At 40.7% G+C, this 20902-nt stretch overlaps 1 protein-coding gene across 1 annotated transcript; it reads left to right on the top strand.

Moving 5' to 3' along the window:
- The first annotated feature begins 835 nt into the window (after positions 1-835).
- LOC123723741 (uncharacterized) lies at positions 836-20022 on the top strand. Its single transcript, XM_014192668.3, has 15 exons — positions 836-1371; positions 2354-2528; positions 2759-3001; positions 3155-3274; positions 4899-5032; positions 7641-7688; positions 8029-8077; positions 8273-8470; positions 10573-10712; positions 10892-10960; positions 15459-15586; positions 15763-15880; positions 16071-16145; positions 18383-18526; positions 18739-20022. The coding sequence occupies exons 1-15, from the start codon at positions 1231-1233 to the stop codon at positions 18850-18852; spliced, it is 1896 nt and encodes a 631-aa protein (XP_014048143.3). The 5' UTR covers positions 836-1230; the 3' UTR covers positions 18853-20022.
- The last annotated feature ends 880 nt before the right edge of the window (positions 20023-20902 follow it).

Genomic DNA, 20902 nt, shown 5'->3' with positions numbered 1-20902 from the left:
GCTGATAAATCGTTCATTTTACATCTTGTCTACATCTTGTCTGCATCTTGTCTAGGTTACTGTAGGCTATCTGAAATTAGATGTATGCCGATCAGGGGCTGTAGGCTACCTGTATCTAGCTAACCAAACTATGGCAAAGTTTAATTACAATCATAAACCCAGATTTTAGCAAATAGGCCTAGCCTATTCCTATTGAAATAACAAGTCAATGTCGAAAATTGGCCATTTATAACGATTTATAGTCTTAAGATCTGGCACATAATAAAGTAACAATTGCCAGAAAATTGCAATTCGTTTTATAAACTTATATTTTTTCGTATTTCTTTCATAGATTTCGAGATCCTCTGTCCAACTTTCATCCCTCAAACAAACTCCTGTCGGATGTATCTATATTATGCACATGTGCATATTTTATTTACAATCACATGGATGGAAAATGATCTAGGAGTTTAATGAGGAAGAATTATCGTTTCAATTCCTTAAATTCCTTTGTTAGTCAAGTTAGCTCTCAATAATGATTGTTTTGATGGAAAACCGAAATTTTGCTTCGTATGTCGTTACAAGTTATGTTGATATTCCTTCTTTATTTGCTCGATAACGTTATGCGGAAACGTTTTATTGGCTGAATGTGGCAACTCCTAGCTTACAGGCCTTGTGGTGCAGTGTTGAGTGGTACTTGGGCAAGACTTTTCAGCGAGACCTGTCGACCCTTTCGCCAATGGCCACAATGGCTAAATTACTTCCGAACAAGAAGGGTCCACGGAGCTCCTCAAATGTAGAACAATGAGTTAAAAAATCTATAGCCTCTCCCCTTGTGGCTCATATGAAATCACATGAACACTTTCACTTTCCAAACATCACTCGAAGTGTACTTCCGTGCTTGCGGGACATCTATTTCATCTTCGAAAATAACTTGAATAACAACTTGTTGGCCTACAGTTGAAAACGTTTTCATTACGTCCTCTCCGTCCTTCGTCCAAACGCGCGTCTATCGGTATGTGCACTCGTCTGAATGAATCAATCCGCTCGGGGCCTGTATTGAAATGTAAATAGTCTACATAATGTCAATCAAACTTTAATGTATCAGTATATATATATATATATATATACAACCCAATATGAACCGGATCGTTCATTATTCAACTATTAATAATATTCAGTGACCTGGTAAATATTGGATTTTTTCGACAAAGAAAACTGTATTGAAGAGTTGCAGTTGCGTCTGCGCCAATGGACCAGTTACATTTGACAGATGAGGAGTTACTGCGGTTTTTCCGCTGTAGTAAAACAGAGATGTCGTGCATGGAGCAACCACACACCTTTCTTAACCAGCTCCGAGACCACCACCTCATTCCGGAAGAAATGTACAAGGTGAGAGCTGTAGACTGGAATGCCAAGTTTCTATTCACACACCCGCCCACGCAAAGTTTAAGCAAGCAGCGCTAAATGACGTCCTACCAACCACGGACCCACGCCGACGTCTTTTAGATTTATTTTGTCCTGACTGGCCTCTTTTTTGGGGGGGGCAAACCGATCACAGACGTCAATGTTTGGTTCAGATTTGGCCAGGTCTGTACTGGCCTTGATTTCAACGTCCACAGAAATCTGGTCGGGACAGGCCTTTATTTGGCCTAAACATATAATTGGTCCAGATTTGGCCCAAACATTGACAGATGTCTATGATTGGTTGAGAAATCTGAACCAATCATAGACATCTATGTTTCACAGGTTTGAACAGCACAGTGCAGTAATGTAGAGCACAGCAGAGTACAGTACAGTAAATAAAAGTAAAGTATAGTTCAATACAGCAGAGTGCAGTAGTGTATAGTACTGTATTGTACCCTACTTTACTCTACTGAACTAAACTGTACTCTACTGAATTAAACTCTACTGAATTAAACTATACTGTACTCTAATGTATTAAACTCTACTGTACTCAACTGTACTCTACTGAAGTAAACTATACTGTACTGTATCGTACTGTGCTCTACTATACTCTAGTGAATAAAATTCTGATTAAACCGTGTAACAAAACAAATTGTCGTCTACAGAATTGATTTGGTAAAATTATTTATCCCATTTTGTATGCTCTTGAGTCTACTGTGTACACTAACACCAGTTACTGTCCTATTGCTAGCTGGTAACAGGTCTCTGAATGTTATTGTACGAGTGGAAATTGGAGTTGATGATCATTGATTCATAAGGCCTGATGTGTGTCCTTAAATTCCTGTCTGTCACATGAACTGATTTGAGATGGTGGTTGCTAGAGAATCAAGTCTATCACTCCACTCCAGCCGTAATTTGACAACCCTCACAAATTGGACCATAGTTTTGTATTTGACCCCTCCTGCAGAAGCTGATTCCGATGAGGAGTAAGGAGCTGAGGGAGAAGGGTGTGTACCAGGTGTTGGACTGGGTGGAGGCAGAGAGGCCCGACAGCATCAAGGTGTTCTGGAACTGTGTGTTCAGGGACCACCTCCTGCAGCAGTACCCCACGTTACGCCTGCTCCGAAACCGCCTGCTGGATGGTCAGTTCTGGAGTCTTCACTCTTATTATTGTATTATTATGGCATTCATTTGTATAAGTTAGTATCGGTATATAATTCTAATTCCTAGTTTAATATAAATGTAGCTGCAATGGTGGATGCTTAGAAGTTGAGATTCAATGCCCTGTCAAATTGATATTATAATTGTTTTAATTAGTTGTAAATAATTTAGGTTGCATGGTTTGCTAAATTTAGCCTCCAATCCCATGCAGGGTCGTTCACATTCTATGAGAAACTGCCAAAGAAGGTGGAGAAGGAAGAGGAGGAGGAGGATAAGAAGAAGGCTTCAGAAGAAGGAGAAGAGGAGGAGGAGAAAGAAGAGGAGAAAGAAGAGAAGACAAGAAGGAAAAATAGTAAACAGAAAGAGCGAAGTGAGAGTGCTGAGGAGGAGCAGCCCAGCACGTCCACCCAGTCCAACCCCAGTCAGAAGAGGAAAGTCCAGAGGCCGACCCACTGTGAGTCCCAGGATTCATGCTGCCTTCTGGGAAAGAGCAGGACTTGAGTCAGAAAATCTAAATTCCCTCTGTAACCTTTTTGGGGATTGAAATATATTTATTTTTAATTTCAAGTCACATCTTAATGTTTGTCTGGAATGTGTCCCCATGCAGGTTTACGTTTCAGGAAGGGGGAGAAAGATGACATCTGGACCTGGCCCATCTACAAGACCCAGCTCCCAGTCACCTGTGGGGTCAAAGAAGGCATTCTCATCAGGAACAAGCTGGCCAAAGGTAGGTCGTAACAATGGACTTAATGTGATGTGATTCTCTGTGTTTCTGTGTAACGGTGGCTGTGGTTCGGTCCCAATAACTGTGCCTGAGACCTTAAAGGGGCAATCTGCAGTTGCTACATCCATTTTTGGATATTTATGGTATGTATCCATTGATTGTTGACGAATATAACTTATAAATGCCTTATGAGCTTAGTTCAACTGTCTTACCCCATCAGAACAAAATATAAGCTTGTTTAACTCCAATGTTTGTTAACAAAGTAAACGTAAACAAACCCTCAAAACATGGTTAAAACTAGAATGTTAATAGTATGGATGGTCAGTCTTTGCACCCATAGCCCATTTGATGAATTTGAGAGTGGTTACATTTCTCCAGCCCTGAGACCAGAGCCCATATCCACAAAGCATCTCAGAAAAGGTCCTAGGGATCCTGTTAAAACAAGTTTTTTTAAGACAAAAAAAGACAACTGACAGTAGGTTTTAGGATATCATAAGATACTGCCCAGGCAAATTCTGAGCCAGGATTAAAATCAAGTTTATCTCAGCAGGAATCACAACATTTTGAGCAAAGGAAAGATAGTGATGATGCTCATTGACAATGGTGCAAATGATGGGGAATAACCAATCGTGATGAGACATTGCCAGTTGTGAACTCTATAGGTAACGTCCTTCAGGCAACCACGGCGAATCTGACTGTAGCCAAATGTTTCAAAAGTAAAAAGTTTGATATAATTTTAGCCTGGAACGATCACTTTTCCTACTCTAATATGTTGGCAAATATAACCTTTTTTTTATTATTCTGATGGTTTCTGAAAGTGGATTATTTTCACAAGATTACCTTTATATCAACACACTCGTCACTCCCATTTAACAACTCTGAATTGCTTCGCCACAGGGGACATCAAGTCACTTGCCGATAATGTTGCATACAACGTTTGAAAGGTCTATCATATTCATCGAACACAAGTCATCATAAGCCCTAGATGCCTTCAATTGCCGAATTTATAGGCACGCCCAATTTAGACATATTTTTTGTAACAAAGTGATGTTGCTCTCCAAATGGATAATTGAAATAACAGAAAAACGGGTTTATTTATTAGCCTAGTGTTTATAAGTATATATACTTGTAGAATAGGCCTCGTGAAATCGTTGTCAAAAGCTCAAGACATACTGTTACATGTGCAGTAGGTCTATATTATTTATGGATTGATCATATAGAAATATCAAAACATTATTTTAACAACTCCAAAGTAATTGTATGTGGCGCAGAAACCACTGACTCGCTGCATTTTTCTATTACCAAGACACCTGCTAATAACCCTTAACTGGTTAGGACAGCTCATGAGGTGTCCTAAATATCTGTCGACAATGTGGGACCTTTATGACTAAAGGCATCATGCATAGCTTTTACGTTTACCCATCAGCACTTACGATAAATGTTCTACTATGAGACCCTTTGTGGATACGGGCCCAGATCTAATGCATAGTCTTTAGTGGGTTAACACAGTAGTGTGATGTGCAGGAGACACAGTCAGGCACATGTGTACTACGGTCTATTTGACGATGCACTGTTTTAATTTGTGGTGGTGTGTATGATGTCTGACTTCCTCATTGGTTTGTTTCAGGGGAGAGGTGCATTGTGGTCCAGGGTCGCTGGTTCACTCCAAGTGGCTTTGAGGAGTTTGGGGGGAAGAAGAGCAGTAACAACTGGAAGTACAGTATCTGCTGTAGAGACACCACTCTGGGAAAACTGATCCAGGTACAGCATATAATTTGATTTAATTTATTTGACCATTTAAAAACACAATTCAACCAGACGTGGATACAATTAATTTAAAATCATCAAATAAAACACAGAAAAGTTGAACAGCTTGGTCACTTTTCATACTCTAATCAGGCCTATGTCATTTGGACAATGTTGCCATATACTACTACACTCTGGGATATATATATATATATGGTCTGTATCATATACAATATCATATAGGGGAGACTGGGGTTGGTTGTCACACTTTTTCCTCTCGTGTGTATTTCTCAGCACCAGCGTATTTTACATGACTTTTCAATATTAGGAGAAACACCACCCTTTTTAGGACCCTTTTTAGCCTCATCTTATTCTAACACGGAGTCACTGTAAGACAGGTTAATATTCACAAGGTCGCAGGGACGGACAGTTTACCAGGACGCATACTCAGAAAATGCACTAACCAGCTGGAAAGTGTGTTCACATACATATTTTTTTGGAACTCAGTCCGGCTGTCAACTTACTTTTGCAAGGTGAAACTGACATTGGATAGTGCATCATCAGTTTTCCTCATCAGATCAACTAGTCCATGTCAGTTAATGTTCTTTAGCTAGGTTTTTTTAGCCCGTAGATTTTCTAGGCGGGCACAGGATGTTCCCTAATGCTGGGAGCCTGAGTTAAAATGTAGCCATGAAGTGCTTTGAAAGGCAGGTCATGGCTCACATCAACATCATCATTCCAGACACCCTGGACCCACTCCAATGTGCATACAGATCCACAAATGACGCAATCTCTAATGCACTCCACACTGCCCTTTCCCACTTGGACAAAAGGAACACCTACTTGAGAATGTTGTTCATTGACTACAGCTCAGAGTTCAACACCATAGTGCCCTTGAAGCTCATCAATAAGCAAAGGACCCTGGGACTGAACACCTCTCTCTGCAACTGGATCTTGAACTTCCTGACAGGACGCCCCCAGGTGGTGAGGGTAGGCAACAACACAGAGCCCATCAGGGGTGCGTGCTTCCTAAGGCTCTATCATGGTCGAAACACACCAACACAGTAGTGAAGAGGGCACGACAATGCCTCTTAGCCCTCAGGAGGCTGAAAAGATTTGTAATGGTCCCTCAGATCCTCAAAAAGTTATACTGCTGCACTATTGAGAGCATATTGACTGGCTGCATAACCGCTTGGTATGGCAACTGCTTGGCATCCGACTGCAAGGCGCTACAGAAAGTAGTGTTTGCGGCTCAGTACATCACTGGGGTAAGCTCCCTGCCATCGAGGACCTCTATACCAGGCGGTGTCAGAGAAAGGCCTAACATTTTTTCAAAGACTCCAGCCACCCAAGCCATAGACTTTTCACTCTGTTACCGCACAGTAAACGGTACCAATGCACCAAGTATGGAACCACAGGACCCTGAAGAGCTTCTACCCCCAAGCCATAAGACTATCTAAATTGACCCTTTTTGCATGAACTCTCTTGCATGGACTCTATGCACACAACCTGGGCTCTACCCACACATTCACGCATACTTACACTGACACCCGACACACATACACACACACACTACATACACCCAATGGGGATTCATAATTTCCAGAAAATCTACCAATGTTCAATACCTGGAATAATTCGTAATTATCCTGAGAGTCCCGGGAAATACTGCAAAAATCGGAAGAGCCCATTTAAAGCGTTTTAAAAGATATATTCACTATGCCAGGGTTCTCCCCAAATAAGAGTGGAGCTGCGCCACCTTGTTGGCTTGGCTGCACCACTATGTAAAGATTTCAGAGCAAATTAAACTGACTACTATTAAACTAGTAAAAATTCCCTGTCTTAGGTTATTTAGGATCACCACTTTATTTTAAGAATGTGAAATGTCAGAATAATAGTAGAGAGAATTATTTATTTCAGCTTTTATTTCTTTCATCACATTCCCAGTGGGTCAGAAGTGTTCATACATTCAATTCGTATTTGGTAGCATTGTCTTTAAATTGTTTAACATGGGTCTAACGTTTTGGGTGGCCTTCAACAAGCTTCCCACAATAAGTTGGGTGAATTTTGGCCCATTCCTCCTGACAGAGCTGGTGTAACAGAGTCAGGTTTGTAGGCCTCCTTGCTCGCACACACTTTTTCTTATCCTCCACCTTCTTTGGCAGTTTCTCATAGAATGTGAACGACCCTGCACGGGATTGGAGGCAAAATTTTGCAAACCATGCAACCTAAATCATTTACAACGAATTAAAACAATTATAATATCAATTTGACAGGGCATTGAACCTCAACTTCTAAGCATCCACCATTGTAGCTACATTTATATTAACCTAGGAATTAGAATTATATACCGATACTAATTTATACAAATGAATGCCATAATAATACAATAATAAGAGTGAAGACTCCAGAACTGACCATCCAGCAGGCGTAACGTGGGGTACTGGAGCAGGAGGGGGTCTGACAGAGCAACAAACTATAGCTACATATTATACCCTTTTTGTTTTTCTGTAAAGAAACTGTACAAGTATTTGACTGATATTACTTTTTAGTGTTGAGTGACTGAATGGCATGTCTGTTCCCCCTTCTCTCCCCCTTCATTTCACCATCCCACCCACCTCAGGAAGGCCATTTAACTTCACCAGACTTTAAAAGAAGAAAGAGTGCACAGGTAGGAGACCAATCTTTCAATATACCACATCCTCTGGATTAACAGCCAAACTTCATTTGACTATAGGTTAAGTGCTGCATCATCATAGCATCTGAGTACATGTTGTTTATGATTGTTAGTCATGAATCAGTTTTATTGCAACATCTGAACTTGACAACAGCTTAGCCTTAGCCGTTGATATTGTGATGTTTATACGGGCATGAATTTATATTTCTTGTGCGTGATCATACTTTGACCAATGATAATTTTGTTTGTCCATGTTCTTACCATATTAGATAAAGAAGAGTCTATTTTGTGACTGATATATGGAAAACTGGTCTGTCCCTTTTCTCCTATCTAGGCCAAGAGAGCACTGTTTCCCTCCAACCAATCAGCGGGCTCAATCACAGGTATGTACACCAATCACAACTCAATGGAATCTTTCTCAATCCTTTAGACATGACTATCTGGTAAAGGGGATGGTGTTGTCTCTCTAACTTTGTGTTTTTGTTGTTATAAGGTTTTGTGAATAACACAGGCCTGACCCTTCACACTTAAATAATAAACCTTTTTTCCATAAACCTCTTTGTTTATCTTTACTTCAGAATCTGAGGAGGATGATGAAGAGGAAGAAGAGGAAGAAGAAGCTGAGCAGGAAAGAGATGAAGGAGAGAAAGGAGAGCAGGCAAACACTGCTGGAGAGAGCAGTACAGGAGGTAGCCATTGTGGTGTGGAAAAGTTTGTCTTCAAAGTCACCTGTGGAGCCAAAAATGGAATGCTACATAAGGATCGGTTTGCATCAGGTACACATTTTATTCTCAGAAGGTTTCTTACATCTAGGCGTTCCGCTAGCGGAACCCCGTTCCGCCAGCGGGACGCCTAGGCCAACAGCCAATGGGATCACATGGCACGAAATACAAAAACGACTAAAATACCACGATTCAATTTTCTCAAACAATCAACTATTTTACACCATTTTAAAGATAAGACTCTCGTTAATCTAACCACATTGTCCGATTTCAAAAAGGCTTTACAGCGAAAGCAAAACATTAGATTATGTTAGGAGAGCACATAGACACAAATAATCACACAGCCATTTTCCAAGCAGGGAAATATGTCACAGAAACCGAAAACACAGCTAAATTATGCACTAACCTTTGACGATCTTCATCAGATGACACTCCTAGGACATTATGTTACACAATACATGTATGTTTTGTTTGATAAAGTTTATATTTATATACAAAAACAGCATTTTACATTGGCGCTTGATGTTCAGAAAATGTATTTCCCACCAAAAACTTCCGGTGAATTTACAAAAATACTCATCATAAACGTTGACAAAATACATAACAATTATTTTAAGAATTATAGATAGACTACTCCTTTATGCAACCGCTGTGTCAGATTTTAAAATAGCTTTACAGAGAAAGCACATTTTTCAATATTCCGAGTACATAGCTCAGCCATCACGGCTAGCTATTCAGACACCCGCCAACGTCGGGGTCACCTAAACTCAGAATTAGTATTAGAAATATTGTATTACCTTTGCTGGTCTTCGTCAGAATGCACTCCCAGGACTGCTACTTCCACAACAAATGTTGTTTTTGTTCGAAATAATCCATAGTTATGTCCAAATACCTCCATTTTGTTTGTGCGTTCAGGTCACTATCCAAAGGGTAACGCGCAAGCGCATTTCGAGACAAAAAAAGTAAATGTTCCATTACTGTACTTAGAAGCATGTCACACGCTGTTTAAAATCAATTTTTATGGTATTTTTCTTGTAGAAATGTGATAATATTCCCACCGGACAATAGTGTATTCATTCAAGGAGGAAAAGAAAAAACACCGTGCTCACGGGAACGCGCATATCCAATCTCTTTGTCCCCAGGCAGGCCACTCAGAAACTGAGCTACTATACTCTGCCCAGAGACAGGAGAGGCTCAATTCACTTTCTGAAGGCTTTAGACAGCCAATGGAAGCCTTAGGAAGTGCAACGTGACCCATAAGTATTTGTAGTTTCTCTAGGGATTCAAAAGTAGAACTACAGTTCTCAGACCTGACACTTCCTGCTTGAAATTTTCTCCGGTTTCTGCCTGCCATATGAGTTCTGTTATACTCACAGGCACCATTCAAACAGTTTTAGAAACTTCAGAGTGTTTTCTATCCAAATCTACTAATAATATGCATATTCTAGTTTATGGGCCAGAGTAGTAACCTGTTTAAATTGGGTACGTTTTTCATCCGGCCGTGAAAATACTGCCCCCTATACCCCAACAGGTTAATAAACAACATTCTATAGCTATTGTCATGTCTTTGAAACAATTGAAGGTACTGGAGACACTTTTACATATTGGCAACCCTCTTTCTCTGGCTGCACCTCAAATACTGCCCCCACTTAGTGGTTTTATCAAACAGAAAACTCATTTCAGCAGATCCACAAGGTCTGCCATGAGAGGTGACTGTATAGTTCCCTTCAGGAAAAGCACCTTCAGTCAGACGGCTTTCACTCTGAGAGCTTCCCATGTCTGGAACTTACTGCCATGTAACTGTGCAACACACAACCTGTGTGTAGTTATTGTTTGTTAATTTTCTGTCTTTGTTTGGTTGCTTATTGTGTTATTGCTCTTTCTGTCTGCGTACTAAGTGTTAGTTGTCATATGTTGCTCTCTGCTCTGTATGTGCTCATTGTCTGTCTGAACAGGGACTATGGTCAAAAATGTGCTGACTGGCTAAAACTGGCACTTGTACTGAAAATGTCCCTACAAAAATAAACGTAATATTATTGATAATACACTACAGGTTATTTGACCATAGCCCTATGTCACTCTGGTCAGCTGTAGTGACCCATATTGGATTCATTTGAGTTTGTACTTCTGCCCCTATCGTCTCTGTTGCCCCACAGGGTTGTGTGGAAAGAGCATCCGTACGGACCAGCGCTGGATGACCCCGGTGGAGTTTGTGACGGTGGGGTCAGCTCTGGAAGATCCCTCCTGGAAGAACGACATCCAGTGGGACGGGAAACCACTCAGCCTCCTCATCGAGGTACAGAGGGAAAAAGAACAGAGAGAGAGGAAGAAAGATGAGGGGAAAATAATGTGTGTTTGGCACTTACCAACCTACTGTACAAGGAATGGCTTAAGATAGTCTGGCAGGTCTTTAAGGACCTGTGATGAAAACATTTCTCTTCTTCAAAAAGGTCTTTGTTTGTTTCTCATTTTCAGAGAAAGATCTTGGTCATTCACTCTCTCCTGTGTAAGTGCAACCTGTGCAGCTCCACGGCCAAAGACAGGGTAAGTTTCCCCCTCGATCCTCAGGAACATGGTGGCATCCACTTACCAATCAGCCAATCACATTGGTTAAATAAATGCTTCAGTTTTAATAATGAAATTCCAAAATGTTTCTCAACATCACTGAATAGGGGATGATGAATGAATAAACTAATTCATTAATTACATTTTTGTGTTAATTGACTAAAAACAAACATTACAATGATTGACAGTGATAATTCTTCTCGTGTTCTGCGCAGCATAAATAAATCAGTACATAATAGTAGATAAGGTTATACAAGCAATAATAATAACTCTAGATCAGTAAAAATTATACAAAATAATACAGAAAAATGAAACGGAAGGTGTTTAAGCCTGGTCTCGAACAAAGAGAAGATTCAAGTGTGAGACAGGCCTGTAGACAATCTACAGTGCATTTGGAAAGAATTCAGACCCCTTCACTTTTTCCTCATTTTGTTATCTTACAGCCTTATTCTAAAATGGATTGAATAAAAAAAATCCTCATCAATCTACACACAATACGGAAGTTTACATACACCTTAGCCAAATACATTTAAACTCGGTTTTTCACAATTCCTGACATTTAATCCTAGTAAAAAATCCTTGTCTTAGGTCAATTAGGATCACCACTTTATTTTAAGAATGTGAAATGTCAGAATAATAGTAGAGAGAATGATTTATTTCAGCTTTAATTTCTTTCATCACATTCACAGTGGGTCAGAAGTTTACATACACTCAATTAGTATTTGGTAGCATTGCCTTTAAATTGTTTAACTTGGGTCAAACGTTTCGGGTAGCCTTCCACAAGCTTCCCACAATAAGTTGGGTGAATTTTGGCCCATTCCTCCTGACAGAGCTGGTGTACCTGAGTCAGGTTTGTAGGCCTCCTTGCTCGCACACGCTTTTTCAGTTCTGCCCACAACATTTCTATGGGATTGAGGTCAGGGCTTTGTGATGGCCACTCCAATACCTTGACTTTGTTGTCCTTAAGCCATTTTGCCACAACTTTGGAAGTATGCTTGGGGTCATTGTCCATTTGGATGACCCATTTGCGACCAAGCTTTAAATTCCTGACTGATGTCTTGAGATGTTGCTTCAATATATCCACATAATTTTCCTCCCTCATGACGCCATCTATTTTGTGAAGTGCACCAGTCCCTCCTGCAGCAAAGCACCCCCCACAACATGATGCTGCCACCCCCGTGCTTCACGGTTGGGATAGTGTTCTTCGGCTTGCAAGCCTCCCCCACGCAGCGGTATGACGGCTGCGTGGTCCCATGGTGTTTATACTTGAATACTATTGTTTGTACAGATGAATGTGGTACCTTCAAGCGTTGGGAAATTGCTCCCAAGGATGAACCAGACTTGTGGAGGTCTACAATTTTTTTTCTGAGGTCATGGCTGATTTCTTTAGATTTTCCCATGATGTCAAGCAAAGAGGCACTGAGTTTGAAGGAAGGCCTTGAAATACATCCACAGGTACACTTCCAATTGACTCAAATTATGTCAATTAGCCTATTAGAAGCTTCTAAAGCCATGACATCATTTTCTGGAATTTTCCAAGCTGTTTAAAGGCACAGTCAACTTAGTGTATGTAAACTTCTGACCCACTAGAGCTGTGATACAGTGAATTATAAGTGAAATAATCTGTCTGTAAACAATTGTTGGAAAAATGACTTAGTAGATGTCCTAACCGACTTGCCAAAACTTTTGTTTGTTAACAAGAAATTTGTGGAGCGGTTGAAAAACGAGTTTTAATGACTCCAACCTAAGTGTATGTAAAATTCCGACTAAGTATACAGACCCTTTGCTATGAGACTCGAAATTGAGCTCAGGTGCATCCTGGTTCCATTGATCATTCTTAATGTTTCTACAATATGATTGGATTCCGCCTGTGGTAAATTCCACTGATTGGACATGATTTGGAAAGGCACAGATAAGGTCCCACAGTTGACCGTATACTAGTTTGACAAAAGGCACCTAAAGGACTCTCAGACCATGAAAAACAAGATTCTTTGGTCTGATGAAACCAAGATTGAACTCTTTGGCCTGAATGTGAAGCGTCACGTCAGGAGGAAACCAGGCACCACTCATCACCTGGCCAATACCATCCCGACGGTGAAGCATGGTGGTGGCAGCATTATGCTTTGGGGATGTTTTTCAGCATCAGGAACTGGGAGACTAGTCAGGGTCGAGAGAACGGAGCAAAATGCAGAGAGATCCTTGATGAAAACCTGCTCCAGAGCGCTTAGGACCTTTGAAGGTGAACCTTCGCCCCTGTCTAACAGGACAACAACCCTAAGCATACAGCCAAGACAACGAACGAGTGGTTTCAGGAAAAGTCTCTGAATGTCCTTGAGTACCCCAGCCAGAGCCCGGACTTGAACCAGATCGAACATCTCTGAAGAGACCTGAAAATGTCTGTTCAGTGACGCTCCCCATCCAACCTGACGGAGCTTGAGAGGATCTGCAGAGAAGAATGGGAGAAACTCCACAAATATAGGTGTGCCAAGCTTGTAGTGTCATACCCATGAAGGTCAAGAGGCTGTAATCGCTGCCAAAGGTGCTAAAACAAAGTACTGAGTAAAGGGTCTGAATACTTATATAAATGTGATATTTCCGTTTTCTATTTTGAATACGTTTGCAAACATTTCTAAAAACCTGATTTTGCTTTATCATTATGGGTTAATGTGTGTAGATTGATGAGGGATAAAAACAATTTAATCAATTTTAGAATAAGGCTATAACGTAACAAAATGTGGAAAAAGTGAAGGTGTCTGAATACTTTCCAAATGCACTGTATACGTATACATATATGCACTTTGCTAGTTGTCTGGGGCTGAATATTTTTTAAATGTAATAATAGGTCACCCTTTTTCTTTTAGGCTTTATCAAAAAAATTCAGTAAACGGAAATACACAATGGACAAAAAACTGTTTCAGTTTCTCCTCATCGTTCAGCCACATACAGTAATGCCAGGGTATATTTGGTGGACTTTCTGGAATAAGGACAAGCGTATCGTGGTAGAAAGGGCAATAAAGGATCAAATAAATATTATTCTCTATCTCTTTGAGGTCACAATAGTTAGGCTTTTCTCTTCCATTTCACCCACCTGTTTAAATACGCAGAGGCAATATCACTGATCTTACATGTGCACATAGGGATCTCTTGCTTTTAGGTAGGTTGTACACAATATAACTCACACACGAATTCACCCTTAATCTAACAGAAGGTTCTCAGTTTGGGTTCATGATTAATCTCCTCCACCCATTTATTTTCATATTGCGTCGTCAGTTATTTTTTTTAATACTGTCTAAGTCCGCAAAAATGGAAGAGGCAAGTGGAAGGGGGAGAAGGTAAAGAACTTGTCTGTCAAAATTGGTTGAAAAATTGTGATAAATAAAAACTATACCAGTTTCATTTAAGGACCAATGGTTTGTCAACTAATTCACAAAATGACAACCGGATTCAAAACCTTTTCAATTTAAATTATTATATACAATTCTTACATCCAATAGAATGTTATATACATTATATGGGGGCTACAACCATCCCAGTTCTGTAGATTTTGCTGTGAAGAGACAGAATCATTAGATCACCTTTTTTTTTTTTTGGTACTGCCCATATGTACAGTGGGGGGAAAAAGTATTTGATCCCCTGCTGATTTTGTACATTTGCCCACTGACAAAGAAAGGATCAGTCTATAATTTTAATGGTAGGTTTATTTGAACAGTGAGAGACAGAATAACAACTAAAATATCCAGAAAAACGCATGTCAAAAATGTTATAAATTGATTTGCATTTTAATGAGGGAAATAAGTATTACCATCTCACCATGTCCCCAGTTATTGCACAAACTTGAGATACCTCTTAGCAACCCACACTCCTCCTGAATAGAACAGGAGACATACACATGTCTGATACAGTTTGGAATAAGTGGCATAACCAATATCTTTGAGTGGTTTTGTTCTTCCTATGACTCCCCCAAGAGCTCTACTTGCTGAGTCAGCCAGGTCAGATGTGCCGTATAGAAAGGTCATATGTTCACCAAAATAAATTCCCAAATATTTGTCATTGCAAGTAAACTCAAGAATTTCTCCACCAAAACTAAAACTGAAAAACACTTCTCTTAGTACTTGGTTTTCTAAAATGCATTTAAATTTTTTTAAACGTTTTTATTGATCACGAGTCTCCATCTTTTACACCAATTGACAGTACTTAATATCATTTTCCGCAGGTCTTGTTCAGTTTCTGCCATCAAAATAATATAATCAGAATTTCATCATTATATATATCTTACTCTAGTATTTAACTTTTACATTTATTTTGTCAAATCATTAATAAACATAGCAAACAGAATCGGTGATAAGGAGACTCCTTGTTTTATACCCGAGGGTGTGGGAAACCAATCCGTACGATATTCGTTAACACACAAACAGACAGTTGGTGCTTGATTGTTAACCAATTCCTTCTCACCTTCCTCTCTTCTCTGTCTTGGCAGCATGATCAAGATAACGATGACGACTGCTTCATCTGTAGAAGCCAGGGCAGCTTGATATGCTGTGATGAGTGTCCTCGCTCCTTCCATCAGAGATGTCATCTTCCTAATGTGGATGATGCTATGCTGGGGTGAGAACAGTTGATGAGAGAGGGAGATTGATACAAGAGAGGTCTGTTTGTTCTGTATAGGTAAACTTAGCTGTCAGCTTAGGTGTGTGTGTGTGTGTGTGTGTGTGTGTGTGTGTGTGTGTGTGTGTGTGTGTGTGTGTGTGTGTGTGTGTGTGTGTGTGTGTATATAATCACAGGGATAAACTTCTGTGGGTGTGTACATTCTGTGTACTGAGGACCAGTCAGTCGTGGCGCTACCCCAGTCAACAGACTTACCAGGAAGCCTTAACCTGCCAAATCTCTGACCACCTACTGGTAAGGAGCCTGAACAAATGACTGCTACCATTGTTTCATAGGTCCAATTGCCTGTCAATGGCCTATCTATATATCTATCTTTCAGTCTGTCTGTTATAACCATCAATATATACTTGACATTAAATAATCATTCAGAATTAAGTGTAAACAATCTTTGACCAGTCACATAAAGGTGTGTTTACTCTGATAGGAATGCCAGTACCTTCTGTTATGTCTGTACAATGCGGACGAGGAACACATCGCTGTGGCAGATCCTTGCATCAACGTAAGTTTGCTTGGTTCTCTCTCTCTCTCGTGTGTGTGTGTCAAAGTTCACATATAAACTCAGCAAAAAAAGAAACGTCCTCTCACTGTCAACTGCGTTTATTTTCAGTAAACTTAACATGTGTAAATATTTGTATGAACATAACAAGATTCAACAACTGAGACATAAACTGAACAAGTTCCACAGACATTGGACTAACAGAAATGTAATAATGTGTCCCTGAAAAGGGGGGGGGGGTCAAAATCAAAAGTAACAGTCAGTATCTGGTGTGGCCACCAGCTGCATTAAGTACAGCAGTCCTCCTCATGGACTGCAGCAGATTTGCCAGTTCTTGCTGTGAGATGTTACCCCACTCCACCAAGGCACCTGCAAGTTCCTGGACATTTCTGGGGGGAATGGCCCTAGCCCTCACCCTCCGATCCAACAGGTCCCAGACGTGCTCAATGGGATTGAGATCCGGGCTCATCGCTGGCCATGGCAGAACACTGACATTCCTGTCTTGCAGGAAATCACGCACAGAACGAGCAGTATGGCTGGTGGCATTGCCTGACATGGAGGATCATGTCAGGATGAGCCTGCAGGAAGGGTACCACATGAGGGAGGAGGATGTCTTCCCTGTAACACACAGCGTTGAGATTGCCAGCAATGACAACAAGCTCAGTCCGATGATGCTGTGACACACCACCCCAGACCATGACGGACCCTCCACCTCCAAATCGATCCCGCTCCAGAGTACAGGCCTCGGTGTAACGCTCATTCCTTCGACGATAAACGCGAATCCGACTATCACCCCTGGTAAGACAAAAACGCGACTGGTCAGTGAAGAGCACTTTTTGCCAGTCCTGTCTGGTCCAGCGACGGTGGGTTTGTGCCCATAGCCGATGTTGTTGCTGGTGATGTCTGGTGAGGACCTGCCTTACAACAGGCCTACAAGCCCTCAGTCCAGCTTCTCTCAGCCTATTGAGGACAGTCTGAGCACTGATGGAGGGATTGTGCGTTCCTGGTGTAACTCGGGCAGTTGTTGTTGAGTTGGTTCCGTTTTGCTGTGCTCCGTTTTATTTACTTAACATATAAGGAACACTCAAAATGTGCACTTATAAATCATAACCATTTTTATCAAAATATAGCTGTAGACAGAAGTCAAAGATCAAACATCACACATATAACTGATGTCTCCCATGAGTTCTGCCCCATAGGAAAAGTCCAAGTTTCTTTTATCATGCTTGTAGTCAACCCCCTGTGATGTCACTGCATACGCCATTACCTGCGACTCCTCAGACCCAGCCCATGCATACACAGCTATACAAACTTGAAAGAGATACAATAGTTTCAGTGTTTTCTAAGGCCTCAGCAGTAAATGTCCACTCCCCCAAGTTGATTTATAGAGGTATGTCTGACTAGCCTCTTATCTCTTCTAGTCCCCTGCAGGGCTCTTTGTTTATCTTTGAAATGCTTTCTCACAGACCATTTCTTTATAAGAGGCAGATACTTAGAAAAGACTGTGGAACAATTCTAAAACCTTACAATGAAGATATATATTGTTAATCTGTAGTCTAGGACCCTATAAACATAGAGGAGGGGTCCCATAGCCCCTCCCCTTCTATTAATACAACATAAGCATAATAAATTATTATAATACATCAAACATTTGGTGCAACCCCTAACATGACCCCAATTTGACCCATTAGTTGCCATCCTGTACCTGTCCCGCAGGTGTGATGTTTGGATGTACTGATCCTGTGCAGGTGTTGTTACACGTGGTCTGCCACTGCGAGGACGATCAGCTGTCCGTCCTGTCTCCCTGTAGAGCTGTCTTAAGTGTCTCACAGTACGGACATTGCAATTTATTGCCCTGGCCACATCTGCAGTCCTCATGCCTCCTTGCAGCATGCCTAAGGCACATTCACGCAGATGAGCAGGGACCGTGGTCATCTTTCTTTTGGTGTTTTTCAGAGTCAGTAGAAAGGCCTCTTTAGTGTCCTACGTTTTCATAACTGTGACCTTAATTGCCTACCATCTGTAAGCTGTTAGTGTCTTAACAACTGCTCCACAGGTGCATGTTCATTAATTGTTTATGGTTAATTGAACAAGCATGGGAAACAATGTTTAAGCCCTTTACGATGAAGATCTGTGAAGTTATTTGGATTTTTACAAATGATCTTTGAAAGACAGGGTCCTGAAAAAGGGACTTTTCTTTTTTTGCTGAGTTTATCTCCGTATGCATGTTTCATTGCCAGGTGAGAAACTACTCCAGTGTGATAAAGACCCCTATATGGCTGGACAGGGTTGTGGAGAAGCTGCAGCAGAATCTCTACCAAACAGTGCAACACTTTGTGTCTGATGTGTTCCTTATCTTCACCAACTGTGCCACATTTAACAGGGTAAGACTGTACTATTGCAGTATCCAATGTGAAGACTCGGGGCAACATTTTTGAAAACAAATCTTGGAATTGTGCTAATGCATGAATAACACTTTAACAATGTGTCTTTGTTTAATCCATAACAAATATGAATTAGGCTAAATGAGTTGTGTTTATTGCATTTCTAGTTTATTATGTTTTCTATACAAATGTGTCTGTCTTTTTTTCTGAAGGATAATGCAGAGTTCTGTGGAATGGGCGAAAGATTGAAGGATCTATTTGAGAGAGAGTTCAAGAGTATATTCAGTATCCAACTTCAGCATCCAACTGCATCCAACAGCCAGTAGAGCCTTCATCAAGTCTGTACTGTTATCTCACTATGAGACAACAGGGAATATTCACCATGCAATGGTCTTTCTATACAGCCTTCATACAGACATGTACACCAAGTTGTACAGATCTTATTTTCCATGCATGTACATTATTATCCATCTAGTCCTTTCATGAATTTCTTTCATTCGTTCTAGCAGTCAAAATGGGTGTGTGATAATAATTGAAATAGAATGATGGTGATAACATTGCATTTCACACAGTAAATGTTGCTTTCCTAACTTCTCATGCAAGAGCCTTAGAAGTCCTTACCTTCCAGGATTCTTACTTCTGGTTAGGCCTTACTAGATTTATGTTCAGGGATTCTGTCGAAAATAAACTCATGAATTTCTAAAACACTGTACAACATACCAGAGGTGTTGACTCGAGTCACATGACTTGGACTCAAGTCAGACTCGAGTCACAAATATGATGACTTGCAACTCGACTTTGACTTTAACACCAATGACTCGAGACTTGACTTGGACTTGAGAATTATGACTCGACCTGACTTGATACCCTCCCCAAGCCCAAATATTAAAAATGATGCTATTAAAAAAACTGTGCAGCACATCAACTCTTCATTTAATGAATTACAGTTTGAATCGGATAGCAGCCAATCAAATTGTGCCAGCTGCGAAAAAGTTGTGCGTGGCAGTGCAGAGGAACGTCGACAGGTGAATTCAGATGGAGCCCTTGGAAAGATGATACCCAAAATTATTATTTTCGGATATAAAGACAACGCTGTATTGTTATGGTTGAACTGGCTATTTGTTTGCATAACCTATATAATATACCAGGGAAGCTATTGCTACAATATTAAGTATATAAACTACGGATAAGTCAACTGCTGAAGACAAGAACTACACCCGGCAACAGGAAGTGCGTCACGAGGCTGGGACCAGCCTGCATGCCAACGATAGGATGAATAAGTTTAAACCACGCTCATCCTCCCTCTGACAGGCCAGCATTGAGCGGGAACTATCTCTGTCAGAGTATATAAGGGAGAACAAAAGGATGTGACGTTCTCTTCGCTGTTTTGCCCTGCGTGGTGTTACAGTGAGACCGTATATACGAACATCATATTTTCCATTTGTACTATCATTCTATTTGCTTAAAGATGAATTAAATAATCATTGCAAAACTAAGCTGCATGGTTTGTTTATATCCTAATACCAGATTCGAATTGACGCGACCCGACAATTGGTGACCCCGACGTGATTCTGGTAGAAGGACTTTGCTGGAATTTGTCCGGCCGATTGGCCATCGCTGTCGTCGGATGGTGTGTTTCACAAATCCTGACCGGTCAAACAAAAAGGTAAGCAGACACCTATTGTGAATAACTAAAGTTCTGCATATTGGACTTATCCAAATTTATTTTGTGAGACACCTGTTTGATGTAAGTGACTAAATTACGACATATAACTTAAAATTGATGAAGTATATAATTGAAAATGATATGTCTAATATGGTAAATGTGATTGTTGAAAACCATGGTGAAATAAGAATATTGTCTTACCGGCAAGATCCGTAATTATAAAGATATTACGGCTGGGTTCCGAGAAATACATAAACTCTTAGGCAAGGTCCTGAACGTACCACAGGCTAGGTTGTAAGGGTATAGGGAAATATTGGGAAAAATATTGTCTTACCGGCAAGGTCCGTAATCATGAATGTATTGCGGTTAGGTTCGGAGAAATATTTAAAATTTTAGCGTATTGTCTTACCGGCAAGGTCCGTAATCGAGACGTATTACGGCTGGGTTCGGAGAAATACATAAACTCTTAGGCAAGGTCATGTAGGTCGTGAACGTACCACAGGCTAGGTTCTAAAAGTACAGGGAACTATTGGAAAGGAATATTGTTCCACCGGCAAGATTCGTAACTTCGAGGGTACGGTTGGGTTCGGGAAATTTTAGATAAGAATACTGGGTGATCGGCAAGATTCGTAACTTCGAGGGTACGGTTGGGTTCGACGGAGTAATTCTTAGGAAAGGAGGTGAGGTTGTAGGCGAGGTAAAAGAGGAAT

This window comes from Salmo salar, chromosome 03, assembly GCF_965601325.2.
Source record: "Salmo salar chromosome 03, fSalSal1, whole genome shotgun sequence".
Lineage (NCBI taxonomy): Eukaryota > Metazoa > Chordata > Actinopteri > Salmoniformes > Salmonidae > Salmo > Salmo salar.
Note: the sequence above shows the minus strand (reverse complement) of the source record. Positions and strands in the feature narration are given on the sequence as shown.